Source organism: Cetorhinus maximus, chromosome 4 (genome assembly GCF_964194155.1).
Source record: "Cetorhinus maximus chromosome 4, sCetMax3.hap1.1, whole genome shotgun sequence".
Taxonomy (NCBI): Eukaryota; Metazoa; Chordata; class Chondrichthyes; order Lamniformes; family Cetorhinidae; genus Cetorhinus; species Cetorhinus maximus.
Genome location: NC_135882.1, coordinates 12,466,209 through 12,491,449, shown reverse-complemented (window position 1 = coordinate 12,491,449; position 25,241 = coordinate 12,466,209). Strand labels below are relative to the sequence as shown.

Genomic DNA, 25,241 nt, shown 5'->3' with positions numbered 1-25,241 from the left:
CCTTGGGGCTCCGGCCTGAGTCCAAATATAACAATAAAGATTAAAACATAGAACATCCCTCCAGCCCTCACCCCACCTCACATCCCCCATAGCCCATCTATGCTAACCTATGCCCTGCACCCATCCCCCATGGCCTTTTATAGCCCCTATGCCAACCTATGCCCCTCCACACCCAGTGGCTCTTTATAGCCAACTTACTGCCAATTCATGCAACCCATGTCCGCCCCCCCCCCAACCACCCTTTACAGTTACACCTACCATGCCAACTCGCCTCGTATCCACCGTCGGCAGACCTCAGGGCCCATGCAGAGATTAGATAAAATAAAGTTCTATAAAGTTCTAAGTGTCTATTACAGACTTCAACATATTGGAAAAAAATACTTTCATTCATAAAAGGCTATTTACTACATTTACATTTCTTCAATTACATAAAGCCTTATAACAACAAACATTTCATTCAAGTGCACAATCCCTTATAACAAAACGCATTCGAATTCATAGTCCCACATCAAAGAATTTATAGCAGCTTGTAGCTGTCCTATAAACTGTAAAATGGCAGGCACCCTACTGTGATAATGCACAGTTGTGAAATCAGTCAGGCGGCACTAAACCACTAATAAGAGTCCTCAGGCTAATGTCAACAGGCAAAGTTAAATAGCAAGCAATAACTTTTTAAAAAAAAAACTTTCCAGACATTTATTTTTCAATTATTTAAATGGCTGGACTTTTAAATGCCTTCACAGCTTCTTTTGACAGGTGCTCTGATAATTATAACAATTGTTTTTGACAGGTCCATTGACAATTTCAATAAGCTTGACAGTAATGAGTTTCTGCATTTTTACGCACATTCATACCTAATTTTAACACTTCCAAAGGGCACCTAACCTTCACCAAAGGTGCCCTGGGACCAGATCCAAAAGGGTACCGTACCTCTCCAAAGGGGTACTCTGGCTAACCAAACAAATTCACCAAGTTCAGACCTGCTCTTACCTGCACACATCAGGTTTCACACTCCTGATCTACTAAAATCACACTTCAGTGGAGGCAGCTGGCAATTTAAATGGCCAGCTGCCTCCGTAAACCGAGCATGTGCGAAATGGACCCTGCCTTCATGAAAATGGGAAGTGCTGTGTTCGGGGGCGGGGTTTCCAATTTTTGGGCATTTCTACCATGGTGGAGATCCAATCCATTGTGGCGAAAATCTGAAGCATGTCTTGCTCCAAATGCAAACGGCAGAACATAAAGGTTATTTTAATAAGGTTCCATTAATTTGAATTTGGTCTACACTGTCATGCCTTCAACAGATACCGAAATAACTGGCCAAGGAGGTAGGGCATGAAATCACTTACCATTTCTGAATTTGAACCATTATGTAGTTTCATTGCTTTCTCCTGTACATTTCCAATAGCTGCATCGGCGCAAAGTGCCATCGAGATAAGTGCTACTCCTAGAGAACAGGAGGGTTTCAAACTAACCGTAAGCATAAGGAAATCACAATCATCCACTTTAGTCAAACATGACGTGCTATGTTAATAAAACAACACTTCAGATATTTGTTTCAGAATTCTTCCTTCTTGGCAAGACCAAACAAAATCTTTGTAATTAAACTGCACATGCTTTCACTGCCAATGATGCAAGCAAGCATTAACATCTCATCTTTGATAAAATAACGTTCAACTAAGACATGCAATTACCAAGACGGCTAGCATTTTATTTACTGCAACATCTTGAATAAAACTGTACAATATTTATTCAACTTAGAACTTCTATAGTAAAGTATTTTATATTTAATATTTGGTCAACTCAACAGTGTCAACAATCAAAGCAATGCTGGCATCAGTGGCGGTGGGGTGAATGTGGACAGAGGGAGGGGGAAGCAAGTAGGTTTTCAAAACCAATAAATGTATATTATTTTGAAATATACTGTAATATTAAAAAGCGACGAAGCAAGCATTCTAATAGACAATAAATTCTTAGAACAGCTGGCATTCATATGGCGCCTTTAAAGTAGAAAAAACAGCTCAAGCCGGTTCTCAGGGGCATAATATGACAAAAGTGGACGCTAAGCCAAAGGAGGAGATATTTAGGTAGGTGACTGCAAACTTGATGAAAGAGGTGGGTTTAAAGAGGGTCCTAAAAGAAGAGAGGAAGGCAGAGATGTCAGGGGAGGGGGTATGGTGGGAAGAGAGCTTCAGAGTGTGTTTGCTGAAGTCACAGCCAGAGATAGTGGAGCAAAGAGATGCACAAGATAATAGGAAGTGCGAGGATGAGACAGTGGCTTGCAAGGACAGAAGAATTGAGGATGGATTTTTTGAGGAACTGTTTGATGATGGCAATTTTAAAAAGGGAGGGGGTCACTACTTGAGGAGAGACAACCATTTACAATAGTAAAACACTGTGGATGCTGGAAATCTGAAGAACAGAAAATACTGGAAATGCTCAGCAGGCCAGACAGTGTTTGCGCAGAGAGGAACAAAGTTAACATTTCAGGTCGATGATCTTTTGCCAGGCCATTCTGATGAAAGGTCAACCTGGAATGAGAATTCTACTTCTCTCTGTAGATTTTGCCTGGCCTGCCAAGTGTTTTCAGTATTTTCTGTTCTTGTCAACCATTTTATGAATGTTAGCTAATAAGAACACTAAGAAAAGAGTTTTGTGGAAATGGGGTCAAGGGAACAGAAGTTGCATCTCATGAAATATTCAGTGAAAGGTTTAGGGTGAGGGCTAAGGGAAGAAGGGAGAGCAGCAGAAACAGCTAATAGGTGGCTTCAACTTTACTCAAAGGCCATGAACTTTTCACACTTGTTGGAAGTAAGAGGACAGGGGGAGGGATTTAAAGAAACTGCTGATGCTCAAGCAAAGGTGCCAGGAGTTACTTTGGATCTCCGGGATGATCTTGGAGCAGGTTTAGCAGAGAGTGAGGCACGACAATGGTTGTGATTCAATCAGATCTGGTAATGGATGGCTAAGCCAGTTGTGTGTCTGATAAGCTCAACTTCAAGGAGAGAAGGCATCGTTCAGGGTTGCTGCATACCATGAGGGTTGACCAGTTAAGATTTTACTTGGAACAGATTCATGGGTGGAGGCGATGGGAGTATCTGAGCATGTCAACAGTTGCAGAAGTATGACAAAAGTGCAATTCTAAGTTAGTTTTTATTCCCAGACATGGACATGGGAAGTAGGGTTGGAAGAGGGTAGGAGTATGTGGGTATGAGGGATTCAAGATAGTGATAGAGATCATGGGAAGAGTGCAGCCATGTGGGACTTCTAGGCTGAGGGCTTAGTCATGAATTTGGGTAGGAGAGTTTATATGCAGGGAGAGGTTGGAGGAGAACAAAAAGACAGTGAAATTAAAGAGAGAGAAAGGCAAGTTGAGGTGAAGATTGAAATCACCAAAGATGAGGAGTTACTCAATGCGGAGGCGAAGTGGAAGGAGGAGCAGCAGATTTTGGAGAGAAACTTGGACTGCCACTGGCGGGAAGGTGGGGATGGGTGGGGTGGAAAAAGTGTGTGGTCAAGATAAGGTGCTCAAAAAGGAGGAGCACCAGAAAAGTCAGGGAAAAGAGACAGATTTGGTGATAAGGGCTACGCCAATCCATGGCGGCTTGGGCAGGGTAGGCAATATAAAGCATAGCGTAGGCTGGAAACTTCAGTATGACAGAAGGTATGGAGCTCATGAACCAAATATCCGTACAAATCAGAGCTAGGATGTGAATGGAATTGACCACAATAAAGCAGTTGTGTATAAGTGAATGGACACTCTGACGGGAAATGGCAAGGGGGGCAGTGATTGCTGAACCACTGGCAGAGTCCAAGTAGTGGACAAGATGTACTAAAGGTTGACAAGGTTAGCCCCCAGCAGGTGCGCTAGATGGGAAAATCCATGAGATGTTGGGACAAGTGAGGGTTGCTGCTTATTAGAAGGCAGTAACAGATCAAAAGGCCCTTCAGAGAATGCCTAGAGAGGCACAAAAGCCATTTGTTAATAAGAGCCTTGACCACAAGGTGACTGCAGTTCTCTACATTAGTTTACTCTAGCTTCTACTGCTTCAACTGACTTTGTCTAGAAGGCTAGTTTTATTTCATAACATCACACACCACTGTACTCAAAAGGCAAAATTTTGCTTCTCAAGGCAAAACTGTCCAGTGCAAATCGGATTTACTCAGGATTATACAGCTGCCAAGGCATTTTACTCCTCCGAAGAAACTGCTGGTCAGTGAAAATGCAGGTGCTCCTGTTTTATTTTGTGTGTCAGTGATACCAAAATAGTAGCAAATATACGTTAGGGAAGTAAATTTGGTCTCTGAAGTGACTGTCAGCCACTCTATCAACCCTCAGGCAGTTGACCTCATGTGTATTCACTACCTGAAACTTAATACTCAGTATATCAGAACAGTTTATACAAATAATGTTCAAATTCCAAGAAACTATCAGTGAGGTTTACAGCCAATATTGAATAGGCTTGCTTTTATTTTTTAAAAAAATGCACTTATGCACTTTTGAAACAAATGTTTTAGAAGCAAGTTAACTATTCAAAGCCATAGTTATACTCTGACTTGGTTCATAAGATGAAAAATTTGTGAGCACATCTGTTCCTTTAGGTGATACATTACATGCTAGTTTCAGTGCAACTCTACAAATGTTGGTTCAGTAGGTTAAAAATCTGTGCTGCGAATGATAACTGCAATCGATGGACATATAAAAATTGGATGGTTAAAAGGAATTCAAGATATTCTGCAAGTTTACTAAGTTCCAAAGACACCAGTTTAAACGTAAATGCAATAAATCAGACCCAACTGCTTAACTGCACAAGTTCTCAGCTGTTAAGAATCAAAACACTCTATTACACAACCGCCCGGAAGAGAAACCAGATATTCAGGGATAGCATAAAAATAGCCAACACTCAAGTTCTTAACAAAAGTTTTTAAATTGACAGAAATTACATGCCTTACCTGTCAAATTGAAATTAGGTGTCACTGTGCTATCAGCCAAAGTGAACCAAATCAGACCAAAACTCATACAAAGTGCAGCAGACACATCTATAATATTGTAGCGTTTCCCTGTTATAGGAAGCAAACAAATTAACAAGTGATTATGGATGTACATTGATAGTTTTACTTCTAAGAAAGCTTTCCAATGATAAAACCTGCAAGGTCTGGGGTGGTGGGGGTCAAGGTAAATCAGGCTATAATCACAAGATACTCAGGCTTGGTTTCAAAAATTAACTATTCTGCTTAATACTGATCCAAATGACAATGTAATACCATCAATTTTCATCCACAGTTCACTGTATCTACTTTTCCTTGCAGAACGTTAAGCGCTTGTCAGTGAAATTGACCAAGTAAAATTACAGAATATGTAATGGAGCAAATGGTCACTGGAAGAATTGATGCAATCTTTGTGAAGCAGATTGATTTGTTTGGTGTTTTGGCCAACATTTAATTCTATATCCAACAGTGCCAAAAACAGATCATTTGTCTCACTGCTGTTTGCAGGACCTTACTATAGATACAGTAGCGGCTACATTTCAAAAAGACTTTATTGACCGTGAAGCATTTTGTGAAAAATGCTATATTAAATTCAGCTTCACATTGTTTTTCCTCAAATTGAACATGCAACCTTGGCAACCTGTGTTAACGCTAGCAGAAGCTCAACCCCATAACGTCTCCAATACAAAGACTATCTATTTCTATCCACACTTTAATTCAGCCCATCTGTCACTGAAATTCTTGGACATGCATTTGTTAGCTCCAAACTCGATTACTCCAATGTTCTTCTGACCAGCCTCCCAAACCTCCCATCTTACATAAACTTAGTTCGTCTGAAACCCTGAAGCCTGTATCCTATCCTCCACATCACCCGTTATCCCTTATCTATGCAAGCTCCTGGCTCCCCCAACACCTTGAATCTAAAATGGTTATCCTTGTGTTTATAATCCTCCATTGCCACACAACCCCTTTCTCTGCAACCTCCTCCAGTCCTATAACCATCCCTGATTCTTGCCTCCTGAACTCTGACCCTTAACCCCTCTACTTCCTTACCTCTCTCTCCTTCATTCAGGCTCGCCTTAAAATCCATTTCTTAAACCAAGGTGTAGGCCACTCTGAAATCTCTCCTCCTTTGTTCAGCTCAGTGTCAGTTTTTCTCATGCCTCTGGTGAACATTTTATCATATGAAAAGGTGCTTTATAGATTTAAGATGTTATTTAAATTACTAATGCTCAGAGGAACCAGGCATCAGTCAAGGACATGTGATTAGATGCAGGATAATAGTACAAGGTTACACTTGTAGAAGTTGATAAAGACTCGAGCAGGATGTAGCAAAGCATTTCTTCGCTGAAGAGAAGGTGATTTTTTGGAATTGGTTAGCAAGGGAGCTTGTCGGGTCAAGTAGCTTAGACCAAATTAGGCAAGTATCTTGAAGAGAAATATTTATCAGTTGCAGCTGGTAGGACAGTACAAAAGACAGGCTAGATAGACAAATGCTCTTTTTTGACCTTAGATATAGACAATCTCATTAACTTTTATACAAATCTCTGACATTAACTATAAATAAACTAACAGTATCTGTAGAGCTGGACCATTTGTACTCAGAAATCAAGGTGCTTTTTTCTCGTTCATCAAGCTAGCCTGAAAATAGCATTACTTCTCGAAATCTGCAATCAGCATCACCCAACACACATCTCTTTAGCTGACAGACTCCAGAGCAAAAAGAGAGAAATTCCACTATTTATTTTATGTTTTCCAACTTGAAGTGAGAGATTGGAAACAGCAGGAAATATGGGTGCATACTTGTGTTCTATCAACATAATAGTCTGAAATGACAATTATCTGACAAATATCTTTACTAATTAACATTTTAAATTGGGATCAGCACCTTCTAAGATTCATGGAATTGCTCAGTTTTTACTGTTACTTTTAACAGAATTAAGTCCACTCGAAGTGCAATTTGAGGTACTTAGGTTTGTGAAAACCACAAATGAAAAACCCAAAAAAACTGTGCAGTAATCTCATATTGTTGTAACATAGTCATCATTCACATTTAAACAATATTCTATATTTTTCCCCATTGAATATTTAATACAATAACCAAACACACTCAAAGGCAATATACTGTAACCTAACTGCCACTATTCCAATCACTGAAAAATGAAAATTTGCGGATAACTATGTTTCCAAAAATAGAGTTTTACAAACTGTGTACAGCAAAATTACTCTCAGCACAGGAATTAAGGCATGTTAAATGCTAATTATAAAAAACACTTCTATTCAGCAAAAGGAACGTGGAATACAAATCTCGTGCAAAGTTTGGTTTTGCAAAAATTCTGTCAGATAACATTGCATTGCATTTTAGGAACTGAATTTACAACTCTCGTGTGTACCTTGTATGAAGACTCCTCCTATCATAACAGGAATCAGCTTGCAGCATTTAAAGATTACTTGAGTTGGATAATTCAGATAACCCAGAGAGGTATTTGACAAGCCCATAGTGCCCACTGTAAGAAATGCTATGAGCATATATGTTTTCCAGGGGATTCTGCAAAACAAGACATAAAGGAAGGGTTGAAAGCCAAATTCAGTGAATGCTGATGCTCAATAGGTTTTGTTGGTAGACGATGGCTATATCATCGTTTATAATTTTTAATTATACAGTTAAAAAAAACACAACATCTACCTTCCATGGGGGATTCCGACTTCATTTATACCCAAGTCAAAAAATGCTCAGGTAAAATGTTCAAACGTAAACCAGACTTACTTTTGAAAATGCTACATCATGCAACACAACGGTCATTTGAAACTATTCCTTATCAGACTGTGTTCAATAAGCTCATCTGTGCCTTGTGGTTTCCCTAAACAATGACGACACTTTAAAAAACTTCATTGGCTGTAAAGCACAGTGAGATGTCCTGTGGCACTTAAGCTTTATAAGCACTAGAAGTGCAAGTCATTCTTTCTTTTCTTTTTATTGGCTAGCTGCGGAGAATCAATGACCTGCATAAAGCAAAGGGTCCAATTCAATTCCAAGTGTTTATTCCAATCATCATTGTACATAAATTAGTTTTAAATATGATTCTCTGCCTAGGCAGTCCCTTGGGATCGAAGATGGCTTGTTTCCACTCTGGTTTGATGGATTCTGAGATGGTTGATTAAGTTGAATGTGCAATCTGCAAATTCTGCCACCTGCTTGGAGGGTCGGGTAGATGAGCTATTGGAGACTTGTGCCCTCTCTCCAATGCCTCCACATGCTCACAACAAAGTCTTTCAATGTGTTCAGTGCCTTCCCGAATGAAGCTTCTCCGTTTTGACTGTTCACAAGCCAGGGACCCGCATGAGTCGGCGGGGATGTTTGATCCCTTCAGGGACGCTTCGAAGCCATCCCTAAAGTGTTTCTGTTGTCCTTCCGGGAGTCTCCTGCCATGACAGAGTTCTGAGTAGAGCAGTTGCTTTGGGGGTCTGGCGTCAGCCATACGAATGACAAAACCAGCTCCGCTGGGCAGGACATGAGAGATTAGTGCCTCAATACAATTAAACCCAAAAGCTCATACAAGTTGATAGCACTATTCTGAATATTTATGCTGAGAAGTTAACATAGTTGCATCAATCTGATTTTTAAAATGTATACAGAATATGATTTATATAAAATTGAAAATGGTGCAATGTTTGGAAATTTTAGTTAATTGGAAATAAATATGCTCTTGAATATAGTAAGTCTATCCCAATTCCACAGAACTTCAAAAAACAACCATTTAAGTCAGGGCATGTTCTAGACAATAACCGCAAACAAGTCAAAGTTAAGAGCAAATCTGCCAATTTTCTTTGAAACACAGGCTCCTCTGACGGATCAGTAAATACCTAAGCCACAGGAACCAGGGAGATCAGCACAATTCTCCAAAAATTAGCCAAGCCAGTGCAAAAAATCAAGATATTTCAAGCATAAATTACATTCATTGCAAGTCAGGTTTCAACAACCTGGAGTTAGTTTAAAAAAAATTGTGCTGGAATCTGGTCCTGTCCATGAAACAGGCTACATTGGTGATTAATTCAATCTGGCAATGTACATGTATGCCAATTACACCCGCTTGTTGTGGTGCAAGGACATTAATTGGACACATTTTACAAACTTTCAATTTTTTTTTACAGTATAACAGTACCACAGTATCTTTACAGCGCAGGAGGCGGCCATTCAGCTCATTGAGTCTGCACTGGCTCTCTGAAAGAGCATTCCACCTAATCCCACTCCCCTGTCTTATCCCTGTAACCTTCTACATTCTCTCTTTTCAGGTAGCAATCCAATTCCCTTTTGAATACGTCGTTAGAACCTGCCTCCACCACCTTTTCAGGAAATTTGTTCCAGACTCCAACCACCCTCTGGGTGAAAATTTTTTTCCTCGCATCACTTTTGCTCCTTTTGCCAATTATGTTGAATCTGTGCCCTCTAGTCCTTGATGTTCTCGAGTGGGAACAGTTTCTATTTACCCTGTGCATAATCCCCAGGATCTTGAATACCTCTATCAAGTCTCAGCCTTCTTTTCTCCAAGGAACAGTCCCATCCTCTCCAATCTATCCTCATATCTCCAGGTCTTCATCCCGGGAATCATCCTTGTGAATCTCCTCTGTACTCTCTCCAATGCCTTCACATCTTTCCTCAAGTATGGCACCCAGAACTAGACACAGTACTCCAGATGAGGCCTAACTAGTGTCTTGTGCAAGTTTAATATGACCTCCTTACTCTTGTACTCAATGTCCCTATTAATAAAGCCTAAGATACTATATGCTTTATTAACTGCTCTCTCAACATTCCCTGCCATCTTCAATGACCTATGTACTTATACACCAAGGTCCTTCTATTCCTGCCCTTCCTTTAGAGGCCCTCTCTTTATTTTATCCTGTCTCACCATATCTTTCCTGCCAAAACACTTCTCTGTATTGAACTTCATCTGCCACTTGTCTACCAATCCACCGACATGTCTATGTCCTTTTGAAGTTCAAGACTATCCCCATCAAAGTTGACAATATTTCCAATCTTTGTATCATCTGCAAATTTTGAAATCATATCCTGCACACCACAGTCTAGGTCATTAACATATATCAGGAAGAGCAAGGGTCCCAACACTGACCCCTGAGGAGCTCCTTTACAAACCTTCCTCCAATCTGAAAAACAACCATTTATCACTGCTCTGTTTCCTGTCACTCAGCCAGTTTCTTATCCAAGTGCCTACTTTCCCTTTTATTCCATGACCTAGAGTTTTGCTCACAAGCCTGTTGTGTTGCACTGTATCAAATCCCTATTGAAAATCCACATACAACACATCAAGTGTTTCCTTTATCAACCATCTGTGTTACCTCCTCAAAAAACTCCAAGTTAGTTAAACATGATTTTCCCTTGATGAATCCATGCTGACTTTCCTTAATTATCCTGCAGTGTCTTATACAAGTTTAACATTACTTCCTTACTCTTGTACTTAATGTCCCTATTAATAAAGCCTAAGATACTATATGCTTTATTAACTGCTCTCTCAACATAGCCTGCCATCTTCAATGACCTATGTACTTAAACACCAAGGTCCTTCTATTCCTGCCAGTGATTATTGATTTATCCCATACTATAGTTTCCAGAAGTTTCCCTACCACTGAGGTCCAACTGACTGGTCTGTAGTTGCCAGCTTCATCCTTGCACCCCTTTTTGAACAAGGGTGTAACATTCATAGTTCTCCAGTCCTCTAGCACCTTCCCTGCGTCTAGGGAAGGCTGGAAGATTATCACCAGTGCAATTACCACGCTCTCTCTCCTCAGTACGCTTGGATGCATCTCATCCGGTCCTGGCACCTTATCTGTTTTGAGTAAAGATAGCCTTCACAATCAAGAGGAGGGAGGTATTGGAAGTTCTTCTAGTGTACCAGTTACCTCATCTCACACCTCGGCCTGGATAGCAAGTTGCCTTTGTAAAGACAGATGCAAAGCACTCGTTCAATACCTCTGCTATCTCTCCAGCCTCCATTTCACTTCCATCTCATTCTCCACTTTCCTGCCTGATTACCATATCTCTTGATTCTCTTAGAGCCCTAAAATATAACAGTGTTATGACATGGTAAAGGATGTCATTTAAAGTCCCAGAGGGAAACTTTAAACAACTGTCATAACCTATATTTTCAATTGCATATGTTTTGAGTTGCAGCTCTAAATTCAGGAATAAGGCCACCAGTTCGAGAGGTTTTTATCTCAAACTACATGAGACATTTATTAATTTACAACAAATTAAACATATACACATTACTACTATCATAACTTTTTAACAATTTCTCAAATTAATCTCCCCTAAGGCAACCATAACCAATAGACTTTAAGCAGACAACAGGCAAAGCATTTTCACCATACGAATTCAAAATAAGGTCCCTTTCAATTTGGTTCCTTTGCAGACAGTTGTAGGTTCACAGCTGCTTTGATGTTACATGCCTCTGCTTCGCACATTCAAACTCCCCTCAGCTTATACCCAGCACTTCTCTTTGAATGTAAATTTTCATTGTATCACCAGGCCCTTTGAACTCTACCTTTTCTAACAATAAAACCCCTTTCATAAGTGCTAATTTTATTAGTAATAAAATGTTGCGTGGTCTCTCCTAGCTAGGTGCAAGGTTTCACTCCCCTTCTTGAATGCTCTGTTCAACAAAATGCAAACGTATCCTTTACCTCTCCGTTTACATCTCAAATTACTATACATCAAAGCACCCAGACTAGCTGGCTTTAATCCAATTAAGATACTCAAAGACACACCCGCAGACTAAACCTTTATTTTAAAAAAAAATTCTAAAACATTATATACATTAATAGCTTCATGACATCCCCCTTCTTATTAAAAAATGATCCGTCATAATTCAAAAAGATGGCTTCATTTTGTAATAACCCATCTCACACTATTTCCTATACTTATTACACGATTGCATTACCAGATGCATGCAGTAACATAATATATATATATATATAATATATATATATATACAGAAGTCCTTGGTATCAACAGAACTCACTCCAGTTCAGTGTCCAGGTTTTTAAAAAAATGTCCAATTTTCTTTTAAACTTCAAACTCTTGATAATGCATCTGTGAGCAGATTCTCTCTTCCAGCAATATGTATAATCCATAGAATAAATGGTTGTAATAATAGACTCCATTTGAAAATTCTTGCAATTTTGTCTCAAAATTTCCCCAAAAACTTCAAAGGATTATGGTCTGTATAAACAATTGTTTCTGATGAATTGTTTGCAACATAAATTTCAAAATGCTGCAATGCTAACACCAAGCCCAGTCTCTTTTTCGATCGTTGATTATCTTCCGTAAAAAATACCCTAACGGTTTTTCAATTCCAGTGTCATCTTCTTGTAACAGTACAGCCCCAATGCCTATATCGCTTGTGTTAACAGCCAACTTGAATTGCTTGGCATAATTGGGTACTGCCAAAACTGATGTCATTGTTAATACAGTCTTCAAACTATCGAATGCCTTCTGACACTTCTGTGTCCATTGAAACTTCTTGTTCTTTTTTTAATAACTCAGTCAGTGGAGCAACCACTCGCTAAAATTTGGTACAAATTTCCAGTAAAACCCATTCATGCCCAGAAATCTCAAAACTTCTTGTTTTGTTGTAGGCACCTGGAAATCCATGATAGCCTTGACTTTCGCATCTCTCGGAGCTACCTTACCATGTCCAATGGTATGGCCTAGATATGTAACTTGCGCTTTTGCAAATTCACTTTTAGCCAAGTTCACCACCAAATCAGGTTCTTGTAGTCAAGTAAATAATTCTTTCAGATGCTGTAAATGCTTCTCCCACGTCTGACTGAAAATGATTAGATCATCAATATAAACAACACAATTGCTCAGTCCTGCAATTACTTTGTTTGTCAGTCTTTGAAATGTCGCAGGTGCATTCTTCATACCAAATGGCATGAATTTAAACTGATATAGTCCACTTGGCGTTACAAAAGCTGATATTTCCTTTACTCCCTCCGACAACGGTACTTGCCAATATCCTTTTAGCAAGTCAATCTTTGTGATAAATTTCGATAGTCCCACTTTCTCAATGTAATCTTCCAACAGTGGTATAGTATACAAATCTGCTTTTGCCACCGCATTCACCTTTCAATAGACCACACACAGTCTGTGTGTTCCATCCGGTTTCGGTACCAGTACAATAGGTGAACTCCAGTTACTGCAACTGGACTCAATGATATCATTTTGAAGCATGAAATCAATTTCTTTTTGTACTTGTGATAACTTCGCCGGATTTAATTTATATTGAAGATGAAATTTCTATACATACATCATGTATAGCTAAATGTCCCTCTCCCAACTTATTTCCACAAATAGGTTTGTGTGTGACTGCAATAGCTTTTCCAAATCACTGACACTTGCTTGGAAGGTAGCTCAATATTTTATTTAAATTTTCAAGCAGCCCCTCATTAACCAATTTGATTAGAGGAAAATCAATTTCAGAGTCCTGCACTTCTACCTCTTTCTCATCATCCATCATCACTAATCCCTCTTTTTGTTCCTCTTCCCTGTCAAAGTACTTTTTAAGCATATTTACATGACACACCCTCTGCTTCTTTTTTCTATCTGGAGTATTTATTAAATGATTTACTTCACTCAATTTCTTTTCAATCCTCTAAGGACCATTAATCTTGCATTTATTGAATCACCTAGTACTGGTAACAAAACTAGTACTTTATCTCCAGAAACAAAGCTGCGAGTTTTAGCTTTCTTATTTGCCTTCACTTTCATTACTTGTTGTGATATCTTTAAATGTTCCCTAGCCAACTCACATGTTCTATTCAACCTTCCCCTGAACTTTGATACGTAATCCAGGGAATAGTTTCTGAATTATGACCCACCAATTTCTCATGAATCAATGTCAGTGGTCCCCTTACCTCATGACCATAAACTAGTTCAAAAGGGCTAAAACCAGTTGATGCATTAGGAGTGTCTCTAATAGCAAATAACAAAAATGGAATTCCTGTATCCCAATCTTGTACATAATCCTGACAGTATGCTCTCATCATAGTTTTAAAAGTTTGATGCCATCTTTTCAAAACTCCTTGTGATAATCTGTTGACTTAAACTGTTTTATCCCCAAGCTGTTCATTACTTCCTTAAACAGCTATGACATGAAATTTGACCCCTGATCTGATTGTATTTCCTTAGGTAAACCATATCTTGTAAAAAGTTTAATTAACTCCTCCACAATTTTCTTAGTTGTAATATTTCTTAAAGATATCACTTCAGGAAACCTGATAGACACATCCATTATTGTCAGTAAATACTGATTTCCACTTTTAGTCGTACACAATCAATTATGATCCTGTAAAAGGTTCTTCAAATGCTGGTATTGGGATTAAAGGTGCCGACTTAATCATTGCTTGTGGTTTTCCTGTTATTTGACATGCATGACAGGTTCTAAAGAATTTGACTACATCCCTGTGCAATCCTGGCCAAAAAAACCCCTCTATCTTTTCCTGTGTTTTCCTAATTCCAAAATGTCCCCCCATTGGAATTTCATGAGCAATCCTCAGAATCTCATTTCTATACCCTAATGAGATTACAATCTGATGCATCTCCCTTTAACTTTCATTTGCTGAGACATGATCTCACATTAAAATATCTCCCCAAAGATAATAACATACTGGAATACATTTTGCTTCTATTTCTGAATAAGCTTTCTGATATGACTGCTTTAATTGCAAATAATTTTTCTGTAACTCCACTAGCCTCCTTGAGTTAAACACTTCAGCTGAATTGTCCTGTATTCTTTCCTCTTGAACAATGTTATCAAACACAGTGCCAGCTAATTGGATTTCAACACCTTCTTCTTGCCTATGAACTGCCTGCCTTTCTCATTTTTCTTGTTCTTCCCTATGAGCCTTTGATTTCATTATAACACAATCAGGAAACAATCCAGGATGTTCCTTCTGTAACACCTCTGTTGAAAACACTTCTACAGGCTGCTCAACTACCATAGGCATCATCCACATTTGCGGTCCAGTTATATCATTACCCAGAATAAATTGAACCGCTGCAATGGGCAATTTTTCCACCACTCCAACAATAACTTCACCTGCCTTCCATTTGCTCTTTAAATTTACCTTCCACAACGGAATAATTTTAGCATCTCCGTGAACCGCACTTATCATTACCTGCTACTGCAATATGCCTTTTGAACAAATATCACTATCCCACAACATTAAGGATTGGCTCTATGTCTCTTAAAATTTTAAGATCTTTACCTACTCCACCCTGTACACCTGGAAAGTCTTTCCCTTCACACACAAAGTATTTAAACATTTCTGCAACTTGATCCTCAGATTGAGTAAACCGTGAACAAAATTCCCACTTCTTCACCTATCACTGATTCTCCCTGTTTCACCTGTACACAAATCACTGGTTTCTCCTGTGCTTGAACCTCAGAACACACAGTACTTCTACTTCCTGAACTTTTCTGTATCCCAACAATTCAAACAGATTTTTCCTGCAATCTCCAACATACTGACTTCGTGTGCCCCACACTTTATTACAATGAAAACACCTCAATTTTCGAATGTCACTTCTACCTTTAGCACCTTTTTTTTCCTGAGAAAAAACTTCCTGGGAACTTCCAGCTACTCCTCCTCTTCCCTGACTACCTACCTTCCTTTCACCTTCCCACTTTTTATCCTTTTCCAATTTGTAAGGGTGACCAAAAAAAGCTCTATGAACTAACTAATCATCAGTTATCTCTGCTGCTTGTCTTACAGAAACAACCCTCTGTTCCTCCACATGTGTCCTCACTACCGAAGGGACTGAATCTTTAAATTCTTCCAAAAGAATTACTTCCCGAAGAGCTGCATACGTTGTCTCTATTTTTAATGCCTGTATCCACCGGTCAAAATTACTTTGTTTTACTCTTTCAAACTCAATATAATGCCCAGGCTGTTTTCTCATATTCCTAAATTTCTGCCTGTACGCTTCAGGAACCAACTCATATGCACTCAAAATAGCCTTTTAAACCACATCATAATTCACTAACATTTCTTCTGATAGCGAAGCATATACCCCATGTGCCCTATCCACTAACTTAGGAGGTGTCAGCTGTGGCTCAGTTCATAGCACCCTCGCCTTTGAATCAGAGGGTTGTGGGTTCATGTCCCACTCCTGGAAAACTAAGAACTGTGATTGTACTCGAAAGAAGTTGCAATCTGTGACTGTTGGTAACTCGAAAGAGTATCCACTTAGACTGTAATAATAACGTCCAGTTTTCCTGCGGCCATTTTCATCTGTTTAGCTAGCTTCTCAAATGAAATAAAGAATGCTTCAATATCTTTTTCCTCAAACTTTGGAAGAGCTTGTACAAATTTAAACATCTCCCCACTAGGTTCTACTCTGGAGATAAGTCCTTCCTCACCTACTGGTGTCTCTTTAACTGTCAACATTTTCAGTTGGAATTCTCTCTCTCTCTTTCCTCCTCCTTCATCTTCACAATTTCTAGCTCCCTTTCGCACTCCTGCCTTTCTACCTGGTCATTTCTCTGTCCTTTGCTTCTAATTCAAGCTTTTTCAGTTCCTTTGTTTGTTTAAATTCAAGCATCTTCATTTGGAACTCATTACCTCCAGCTGTGATTCACTGGTGTCAGGTTTCACTTCCAACTGTCGATGATGTGCTCCACTCTTAATTATATCTGATTTCCTAGCACCCTCAGGTAACCCCAATTTTAACTTATCTGCCAACTCTTAACTTATTGTTGGCTATTTTTTCCAACCCAATCAGAGTTATATTTTCTACTCCCAGGCAAGTCTTAGCAATTGCCAAAGTCATCTTGCAGTCTCACTACTTCTAAAAATATCTCACCAACTCCTGAATTTGAAGTGCTTCTCGTATTCGTAACCTTAAGATTCACCAATTCCAAACCAATCAAGGAATTATAATTTTTATCCCGCAAGAGCCCCCAGTTGTTATGACACAGCAGTTGGTAAAGGCTGTTATTTAAAATCCCAGAGGGAAACTTTAAACAACTGTCATAACCTACATTTTCAATTGTGTATGTTTTGAGTTGCAGCTCTAAATTCAGGAATAAGGCCACCAGTTCGAGGTGTTTATCTCAAACTACATGAGACACTTATTAATTTACAACAAATTAAACATATACACATTGCTACAAATCATAACTTTTTAACAATTTCTCAAATTAATCTCCCCTAAGGCAACCATAACCAATAGACTTTAAGCAGACAACAGGCAAAGCATTTCATCTTACGAATTCAAAATAAGGTTCCTTTGAATTTGGTTCCTTTGCAGACAGTTGTAGGCTCACAGCTGCTTTGATGTTACATTCCTCTGCTTTGCGTGCACAAACTCCCCTCAGGTTATACCCAGTACTTCTCTTTGAATGTAAATTTTACTTGTATCACCAGGCCCTTTGAACTCCATCTCTTCTAACAATAAAACCCCTTTCATTGTACTAATTTTATTAGTAATATAAACATTACTCTCCTAGTTAGGTACAAGATTTCTCTCCCCTTCTTGAATGCTCTATTCAACAAAATGCAAATATACCCCATACCTCTCTATTTACATCTCAAAACTACTATACATCAAAGCACCCAGACTAGCTGGCTTTAAACCAATTAAGACACACAAAGACACACCCAAAGACTAAACCTCCATTTAAAAAAAATAATTTCCAATAACATTATATACATTAATAGCTTCATGACACTCAGTCTTGGACATCTCAAACATCCACAGTCTGAGGTAGAAAATTACAAGGATTTGCAGAACCCTCTCAGTGAGGAAATGCCTCCATCTCACGCCGAAATGACTGAATCCTTCTCTTGAGACTATGCGCTTAGTTCAAGGCTCTCCAGTTTGAGGAAACCACGTCTCTACCCTGTCAGGCTTTTTTAGAATCTTACATATCTCAATGCGATTACTCCCATTCCTCTAAACTCCAGAAAAGTAGAGGCCCATTTTACTCACTCTCTCTTCAGAGGACAACTCTCATCTCAGTAATCAATCTAGTGAACCTCTGATACACCCTAAGGCAAGTATATCCTTCTTTCAGTACAGAGACCGAAACTGTACACAGTACTCCAGATGTGGTCTCACTAAGGCCATGTACAGTTGCAGCATGGCTGCCTTACTCATGTATTTTAACCCCATGACAAAATTACTTGCTGTAACTGCATGTTGACTTTCTGTGCTTCAGGTCTAAGGACACAAGGATCCCTCAGAACTGAAACATTTAATAATTTCTTCCTACCAAAGTGGATAAACTCACATTTCCCTACAGTAACACCATCTGCCCATTCGCTAACCTGTATACAACACTCTGCAGAGTTTGTGTCCTCCCCACAGCTTACTTTTTCACCAAGCTTTGTATCACCAGCAAAGTTGGACATATTATATTCGGTCCCTTCTTCTAAATTAATGATTGTTAATAACTGAGAAATTAAATAGTATCAGTATCAGCAAGCTATTTGACCCTAGCATTGATCTTTGCGGCACCCCACTAGTAAGTCTGCCAACATGAAAATGCTTTCTGTCCATAAACCAATCTGCTATCCATGCTAATATATTATCCTCAATTCTATAAGCCCTTATTTTGTGGAACAGCCTTGCATTTGGCACCTTATTGAATGCTTCAGACAGGCTGTTGATTGGGTACTACAATTGACAGCAGTGCTTTGGGTTGGTTTTGGATCATTATCCAGTGGCCCACTGCTAGTAGTCCACATCAGAAAGGACAGGGTTGGATTTGGTTGTCGTGTTCCTTACAGTCAAATAGCTTGCTGATACTTATATTGCAATCAAGGTTCATGCATACGTATGGTCTCTTGACTCCAGTGGCTGAAGTGCTTGTAAAATGGCTCCCAGTAATGTCTTCAGAAGAGGAAGAAAATTGGCTTACAATTTTCTAAAATAAATCCTACCCATCTTTTAAATCTAGCATAAGTCTCTGCCTACCAATATTTATATTATTTCAAAAGATAAAGAATATGATAAATTTGTTATGGTATTTAAATTTCTCTGTTTGGAAAGATAAGGAGCAGCAAGTTAGCCTACTGAAAACAGACACTACACATGATTGATTTTTACTGTGATGCCAAAAAAATGTAGCTACAGGAAACTGTCATCAACTACAAATGTAATTAGCAGTGCTAGTTTTGTTTAATCTACTAAAAGCAATTGTAACAATGCCTTGGATGTACACTGTACTTGGAACATCTTAAGAGAATGTTTGGGTTGATTATAAACAATGAACAAATAACAAAGACTAAGTTATGTAGCAAATAACAACCAAATGGAAAAAAAGGTCTATCTATCGCTGGCAATCCTAACATTTACAGCAGATCAAAACAACCATTAGGTCTATTTGAAAATGAATGAGCCAAACATATCCTCAAAATTGTGCTATAGGTGGTTTTAGGTGTTTCTTTTTGCCCAGTTTTATGTTTAAACTCATTTGCATTCAGGAAAATGCAAAATCTTCAAAAGATCAGAGCCATTGGGTAGCCCCTTGGAACGTAATTTAAATTAGATACACTGCACAAATAGGCAGTAACCAATAACTACCATTTCTTTATTTGCTGAAGCTTTCTATTATCATTTGCATGCAGCACATTGAGGATAACACAAACCACATCAGCCCTTCCTTCTGTGCTGCTACAAATATCATCTTTCTGAAGAGATCACAAAGGTATAAGATTAACTCATCTCCTTTCTCATTAGAATTGGGTAACTCTTCCCATCAATTGCAAATGTTTCTACTGCAAAGCAGGGCAGCTTCTTAAAAAAGAGCCATAAAAATTCAACATATTGTGACTGCAGCATGACATTAGCTGCCTTGAAACATTTTCTAGGCCATGAAAAATCTGGAACGGTCATAAATCTGATCTATCCAGGACACAGCCAAATCTAATTGTGCAGTGTCCCTTGTCATTACCCTTTCCTTCACAGAATCACAGAAATGTTACAGCACAGGATACCATTCGGCCCATGATGTCTGAATAGGCTCTCCGAATGAGCAGTTCACCTGGTGCTATTTCCCTTCTCCCGGTAATTCTGCACATTGTTCTTTTTCAAGTAGTGGTCTAATTCCCTTTTGAATGCCTCAATTGAACTTGCCTCCACCACACACTCTGGCACAAAACAAGTTTTTCTTCGTGTCGCTTTTGCTTCTTTTCTGTGCTCTCTGCTTCTCGATCCTTTCACAAGTTGGAACAGTTTCTCTCTATCTATTCTGCCCCGACTCCCCATGGTCTTGAACATAACAAACGTACAAATGAATATACGAATTAGGAGCAGGATTAGGCCACTTGGCCCCTCGAGCCTGTTCTGCCATTCAATAAGATCATGGCTATTCTGATTGTAACTTCATCTCCACTTTCCCACCAACCCCAGATAACCTTTCATCTTTTGAATACTTCTATCAAATCTCCTCTCAGCTGCCTTCTTCTCTCATCATATTCGAGGCATCTCTGTCATTCACAAACACTATAAACTGTTCAAAACTGTACTTTTTGAAATAGTATCTACAACTATGTTTTTCTCTAATCCTATAGAAGCAAAGCTGCTAATTCCTATTGCCTGCCAAGTAAATACAAGGGCATAAGAGTTCCATGCATGTACACTGATACATTAACTAACTTGTCTAAAAATGGCAGATTGTAATAAAGTTGCTTTGTTTTATTTCAAGTATTAAAATTATTTGATACTGTGACAGTCATTTACTTTCTGATGCGACTAAAGTAAATTAAAACTAGGGCAACTGATTTCAAATGTGCGTTTTAGCTGTATTTAAAACAGTTTAATACATAAATGGCCTAATATTTTTTCACTGTTCAGTACCAACTCTTTGATGCTCATCAGGCTCATTGCTTAGATCATTCAACTCTTCCCAAACCTTTGGGAGGCATACACATCTTCAGATCTTGCAAACCACAACAGCTGTAATTTACTTTCTAATTTGACCTTTGTACATTTAGAATCATAGACAGGTTGTAGCACAGAAGGAAGCCATGTGGATAGATTGGAGAAGCTAGGGCTGTTGTATTTAGAGAAGCAAAGGTTGAGAGAAGATTTCATATAAGTGATCAAAATCATGAGGGGTCTGAGCAGAGTGGATAGAGAGAAATTGGCAGAAGAGTTGAGAGCAAGAGTGCACAGTGTGACTAAAGAACCAAAAGTGACATGGGGGGAAAATCTTTTTTTGCACAGAGTCATTAGGATCTGGAATGCGCTGCCCGAGAGTCTGGTGGGGATAGAATCAATCATGGCTTTCACTGGATAATTAACTGAAGAGAAAAAAATTGCTGGGCTATGGGGAAAAGCTAGTGGAGTGGGACCAGCTGAGTTGCTCTTGTAGAGAGTCAGCACAGCAATGATGAGCTGAATGGTTTCCTTTTGTGCTACGACCAGTCTATAATTCTAAATGTACAAAGGTCAAATTAGAAAGTAAATTACAGCTGTTGTGGTTTGCAAGATCTGAAGATGTGTATGCCTCCCAAAGGTTTGGGAAGAGTTGAATGATCTAAGCAATGAGCCTGATGAGCATCAAAGAGTTGGTACTGAACAGTGAAAAAATATTAGGCCATTTATGTATTAAGCTGTTTTAAATACAGCTAAAACGCACATTTGAAATCAGCTGCTCTAGTTTTAATTTACTTTAGTTGCATCAGAAAGTAAATGACTGTCACAGTATCATATAATTCTAATACTTGAAAAAACAAAGCAATTTTATTACAATCTCCCATTTTTAGACAAGTTAGTTAATGTATCAGTGTACATGCATGGAACTCTTATGTCCTTGTATTTACAGGGAATAGGAATTAGCAGCTTTGCTTCTTTAGGATTAGAGAAAAACATAGTTGGTGCACCTCTCTGCTTGAATATCTGCTGTTCAGATATCCTGCTAGAGTGGTTAGCAGGGATCCCTAGGCAATCATTGTTGCCAAGTAGTTCAAAGCATCATTGCTGATACTGATCATTTCATCTGTTTACACCACCTACAGGGTTTAAAAGATAGTTGACGGAAAACAATTTGAAGCGGCGTGTAAACAATTTACACTGAATTAACAAGTCTCCTTTCAATAAGGACGCCTGATCTGCTGAGTATTTCCAAGCATTTCTGTTTTTATTTCAAGTTCCCCTGCAAGATCTCAGCAACTCCTTTTAAAAAAAAACACACAATCACCGACCATTAATTACCTCCTCCTCTTGTCTTGCGTGAGCTGCAGCTCGATCAGCCCGAAGGTGGAATAGAAAGCAAACTGAACCAGGGTGAGGTACCAGCCGAATGGTTTAAAGCCTTCCAAGGAGAAAATTAGCTCCTGCAAAAATAAAAACAAGGTTAACTTAGGAATGGAACACTTCTCCAAATTATCGCAGGGTGCCGTGATTTTATTTTGTTTTGCATTTGTATGACGGGGGGGGGGGGAAATTAAATAAAATAAATAGAGCTTCTACAATGTTAACTGAGAAATGCAACAAATCTGCGAATGATTGCACGGTGTGCTGATTATTTTTTGCATTTGTAAAAAATGGGGAATTAAATAGAGCTCCTGCAAATGCCAATTTTAACTTAGAAATGCAACAATTCTGCAAATGATTGCACGGTGTGCTCTGATTTCATTTGGTTTTGCATTTGAAGGAGTGGGGGATTAAATGAAATGAATTTAAAAAAAAAATGCCCCTCTTTGTAATATTTAACAAGTGCTAATGTGTTAATGACCTGCAGGTATCCATAGATGAGATAGAAGATGAAGACGCCGGCCACACAGACGAGGAACTGCACGGTCCTGGAGAAGTCGCTCAGGTTGAAGCCGATCACCCGCAGCTCCTCCGCCGACTTGATGTGCGGGGACATGGAGTCGGGTTTGTCGGGGACGCTGATGGAGATGTACTTCCTGGGCCCGGAGCCGCTCATGGCCTCCTCCAGCCACCGCCAGCAGGGCCGTCCGCCCTCGGTAGGCTCCTCGCTGCAGTAAACACAAGGAGAACACCGGGATAGGGAGCCGTGAACGTGACCCGCCACCCGGGGGCACAATCACCGCTTTATCGGCATCGCGATCCCCCGCTTCGATGTCACTGACCCTTATTAATGGCTGTAGCCGGTGCCCATGGATCGGCTCTCCCGCTCCGGGTTAGGCCCCGGATTCCCCTCCCCCACAACAACAACAACCTGCCAACTGTCACCGCCGTGGCTCGTGCGCAGGCGCGCGGCCTCGTCCTTACCAACCAGCCCCCCCACCCTCCCCGGGGGGGGGGTGTGTGTGGGGCCTCACCTGCACAGTGCGGCCTTCGCGCATGCGCAGTACCTCCAGCCGGGCGGAGATCTCTTCTTTTCTCCTGGCCCCAACCCTACCTTACCCGCCTTCATTCATAACCGTCATCGTGGTCGCCGCGGAAACGCCGACAAGCTTGCCCCAGCCAACCTGGGGAGGAGGAGCCCGAGCCGGCCGCCGCGCGTGCGCGCGCAGCCGTGCCCCTGGAATCTGGGAGTGAGGGGGCGGGGGTTGAAGGGAGAGGAGGAGCCAGCCGCTGAGCGGGCCCCTGTCGATATCAGTGAAGGAGGAGGAGGAGGAGGGGGCAATGCTGACCGTCGCGCGTGCGCAGGTCTGCCCCGCCCCCGTTCCATCAGGGAGCGGGGCGAGGATGAGGATGAGCAAGGGTCAGCCGCCGCGCGTGCGCAGTTGTCTCCAGCCCATTCTCTTACTTCGCCCAGCTCCCTCCCCACCTGACTGAACGCGCCGGCGCAGTGAAGCATCGTCGACGCCGGGAGACCAAGTCGCTTGTGGTCCCTCCCTCCTTCCCTCCCTCCTTCCTTCCTTCCTCCCTCCCAGTGCTCATTGTAATGCAGTTCCCGCCACTGAAGGCGCCTTATCTTAAATCTGTCTACCGACAATCAGGTTTCGGAAACGAACGGCTCCGTCTCTCTCTGGTGCTGCCATAATTTTGGAGGCGGCTTCCTGTGCAACCCTGGACAGGGCCCCCCCCCCCAGTGCCACTGGATTTAGTGTCCCACCCCTCCAGTGCTGCCTGACACTGGGAACACTCCCAGATCCCTAAGCATCAGGGAAAGAAAACTAAATGCATTGGCAAAGGAACAAATCATAGCCGGTAAGGCCACTGATGAAACATTTTCAAGGACAGAATCACTGAATTCAATTTCCAAAATACAGGTAGCAATTCAACAATATTCTGCAACTTGGGTCTATTTGATATAAATCCACCCTGACAAGACACTGCGATATTACATGGCACAATGCCTCGGTTATCATAAAGCCGCATTCTCTCAGCCTACTACAAACGGTGCATAGGAGATCCACGACTGCAAATGTGCGTGGATTTTGCACAACTCTTATTGTAGGTCAGTTATTAAAATTGCTAATAGCTGCATTATTGTCTTACCCGGGAGTCTCCGTGCTGGTCATCCCTTGTACGTAATTTTGAGTGACTTTATGAACTATGGGCGCTTTCTGGATCAAATTATGCTGTCAATTTCCTGAATTGTGACCAGCCTGCGTACTCCGCATCTGTGCTGCTGCTTGGCGACTGAAAAGAATTACAATGAAAGCCAATTCAGTTGTTTGATTGAGAAACTATTTAATAGATATATTTCCGGGAGATGATCATTAATGAAATCCGGGAGTGTAAGCTGGTTTGGGCATTGCTCACCTGCCCAAACCGTCAAGCACCACCTGCCCTGGCAGAGTTGACAGATTGCGCATTGGTTTTATCAGCCATCTCAGAACTCATGAACCAGAGTGGAAGGAAGTCATAAAAATAAAAACCAATAACTGCGGATGCTGGAAATCCAAAACAAAAACAGAAATACCTGGAAAAACTCAGTAGGTCTGGCAGCATCGGCGAAGAGCAAAGTTGACGTTTCGAGTCCTCATGACCCTTCAACAGAACTAAGTAGAAATAGGAAAGGGGTGAAATATAAGCTGGTTTAAGGGGGTGGGGGGGGGGGGGGGGTGCGGGGTTGTTGGGACAAGCAAGCAGTGATAGGAGGAGATAACCAAAAGATGTCACAGACAAAAGAACAAAGGTGTTGAAGGTGGTGATATTATCTAAAAGAATGTACTAATAAGAGTGGAGAGCAGGACAAGCAAGGTAGCTCTAGTGGGTGTGGGGTGAAATAAACCATGGGTGGAATGCATTTAAAAATAATGGAAATAGGTGGGAAAAGAAAAATCTATATAAATTATTGGAA

At 40.3% G+C, this 25,241-nt stretch overlaps 1 protein-coding gene across 2 annotated transcripts in view; it reads right to left on the bottom strand.

The window, feature by feature from the left end:
• Positions 1–24,507, bottom strand: part of slc35b3 (solute carrier family 35 member B3) — a 46,293-nt gene extending 21,786 nt beyond the window's left edge. Inside the window, exons 1-6 of one of the 2 annotated variants that reach the window (XM_078539937.1) lie at positions 24,434–24,507; positions 22,755–23,001; positions 22,232–22,353; positions 7,383–7,537; positions 4,954–5,061; positions 1,350–1,447 (exon numbers count right to left, since the gene is read on the bottom strand). In XM_078539937.1, coding sequence (XP_078396063.1) covers positions 1,350–1,447; positions 4,954–5,061; positions 7,383–7,537; positions 22,232–22,353; positions 22,755–23,001; positions 24,434–24,456 — 753 coding nt within the window. In that variant the 5' untranslated portion in view covers positions 24,457–24,507. The remainder of the gene's footprint in view (positions 1–1,349; positions 1,448–4,953; positions 5,062–7,382; positions 7,538–22,231; positions 22,354–22,754; positions 23,002–24,433) is intronic. The other variant, XM_078539939.1, reaches the window with a different exon arrangement.
• Between the last annotated feature and the right edge of the window lie 734 nt (positions 24,508–25,241).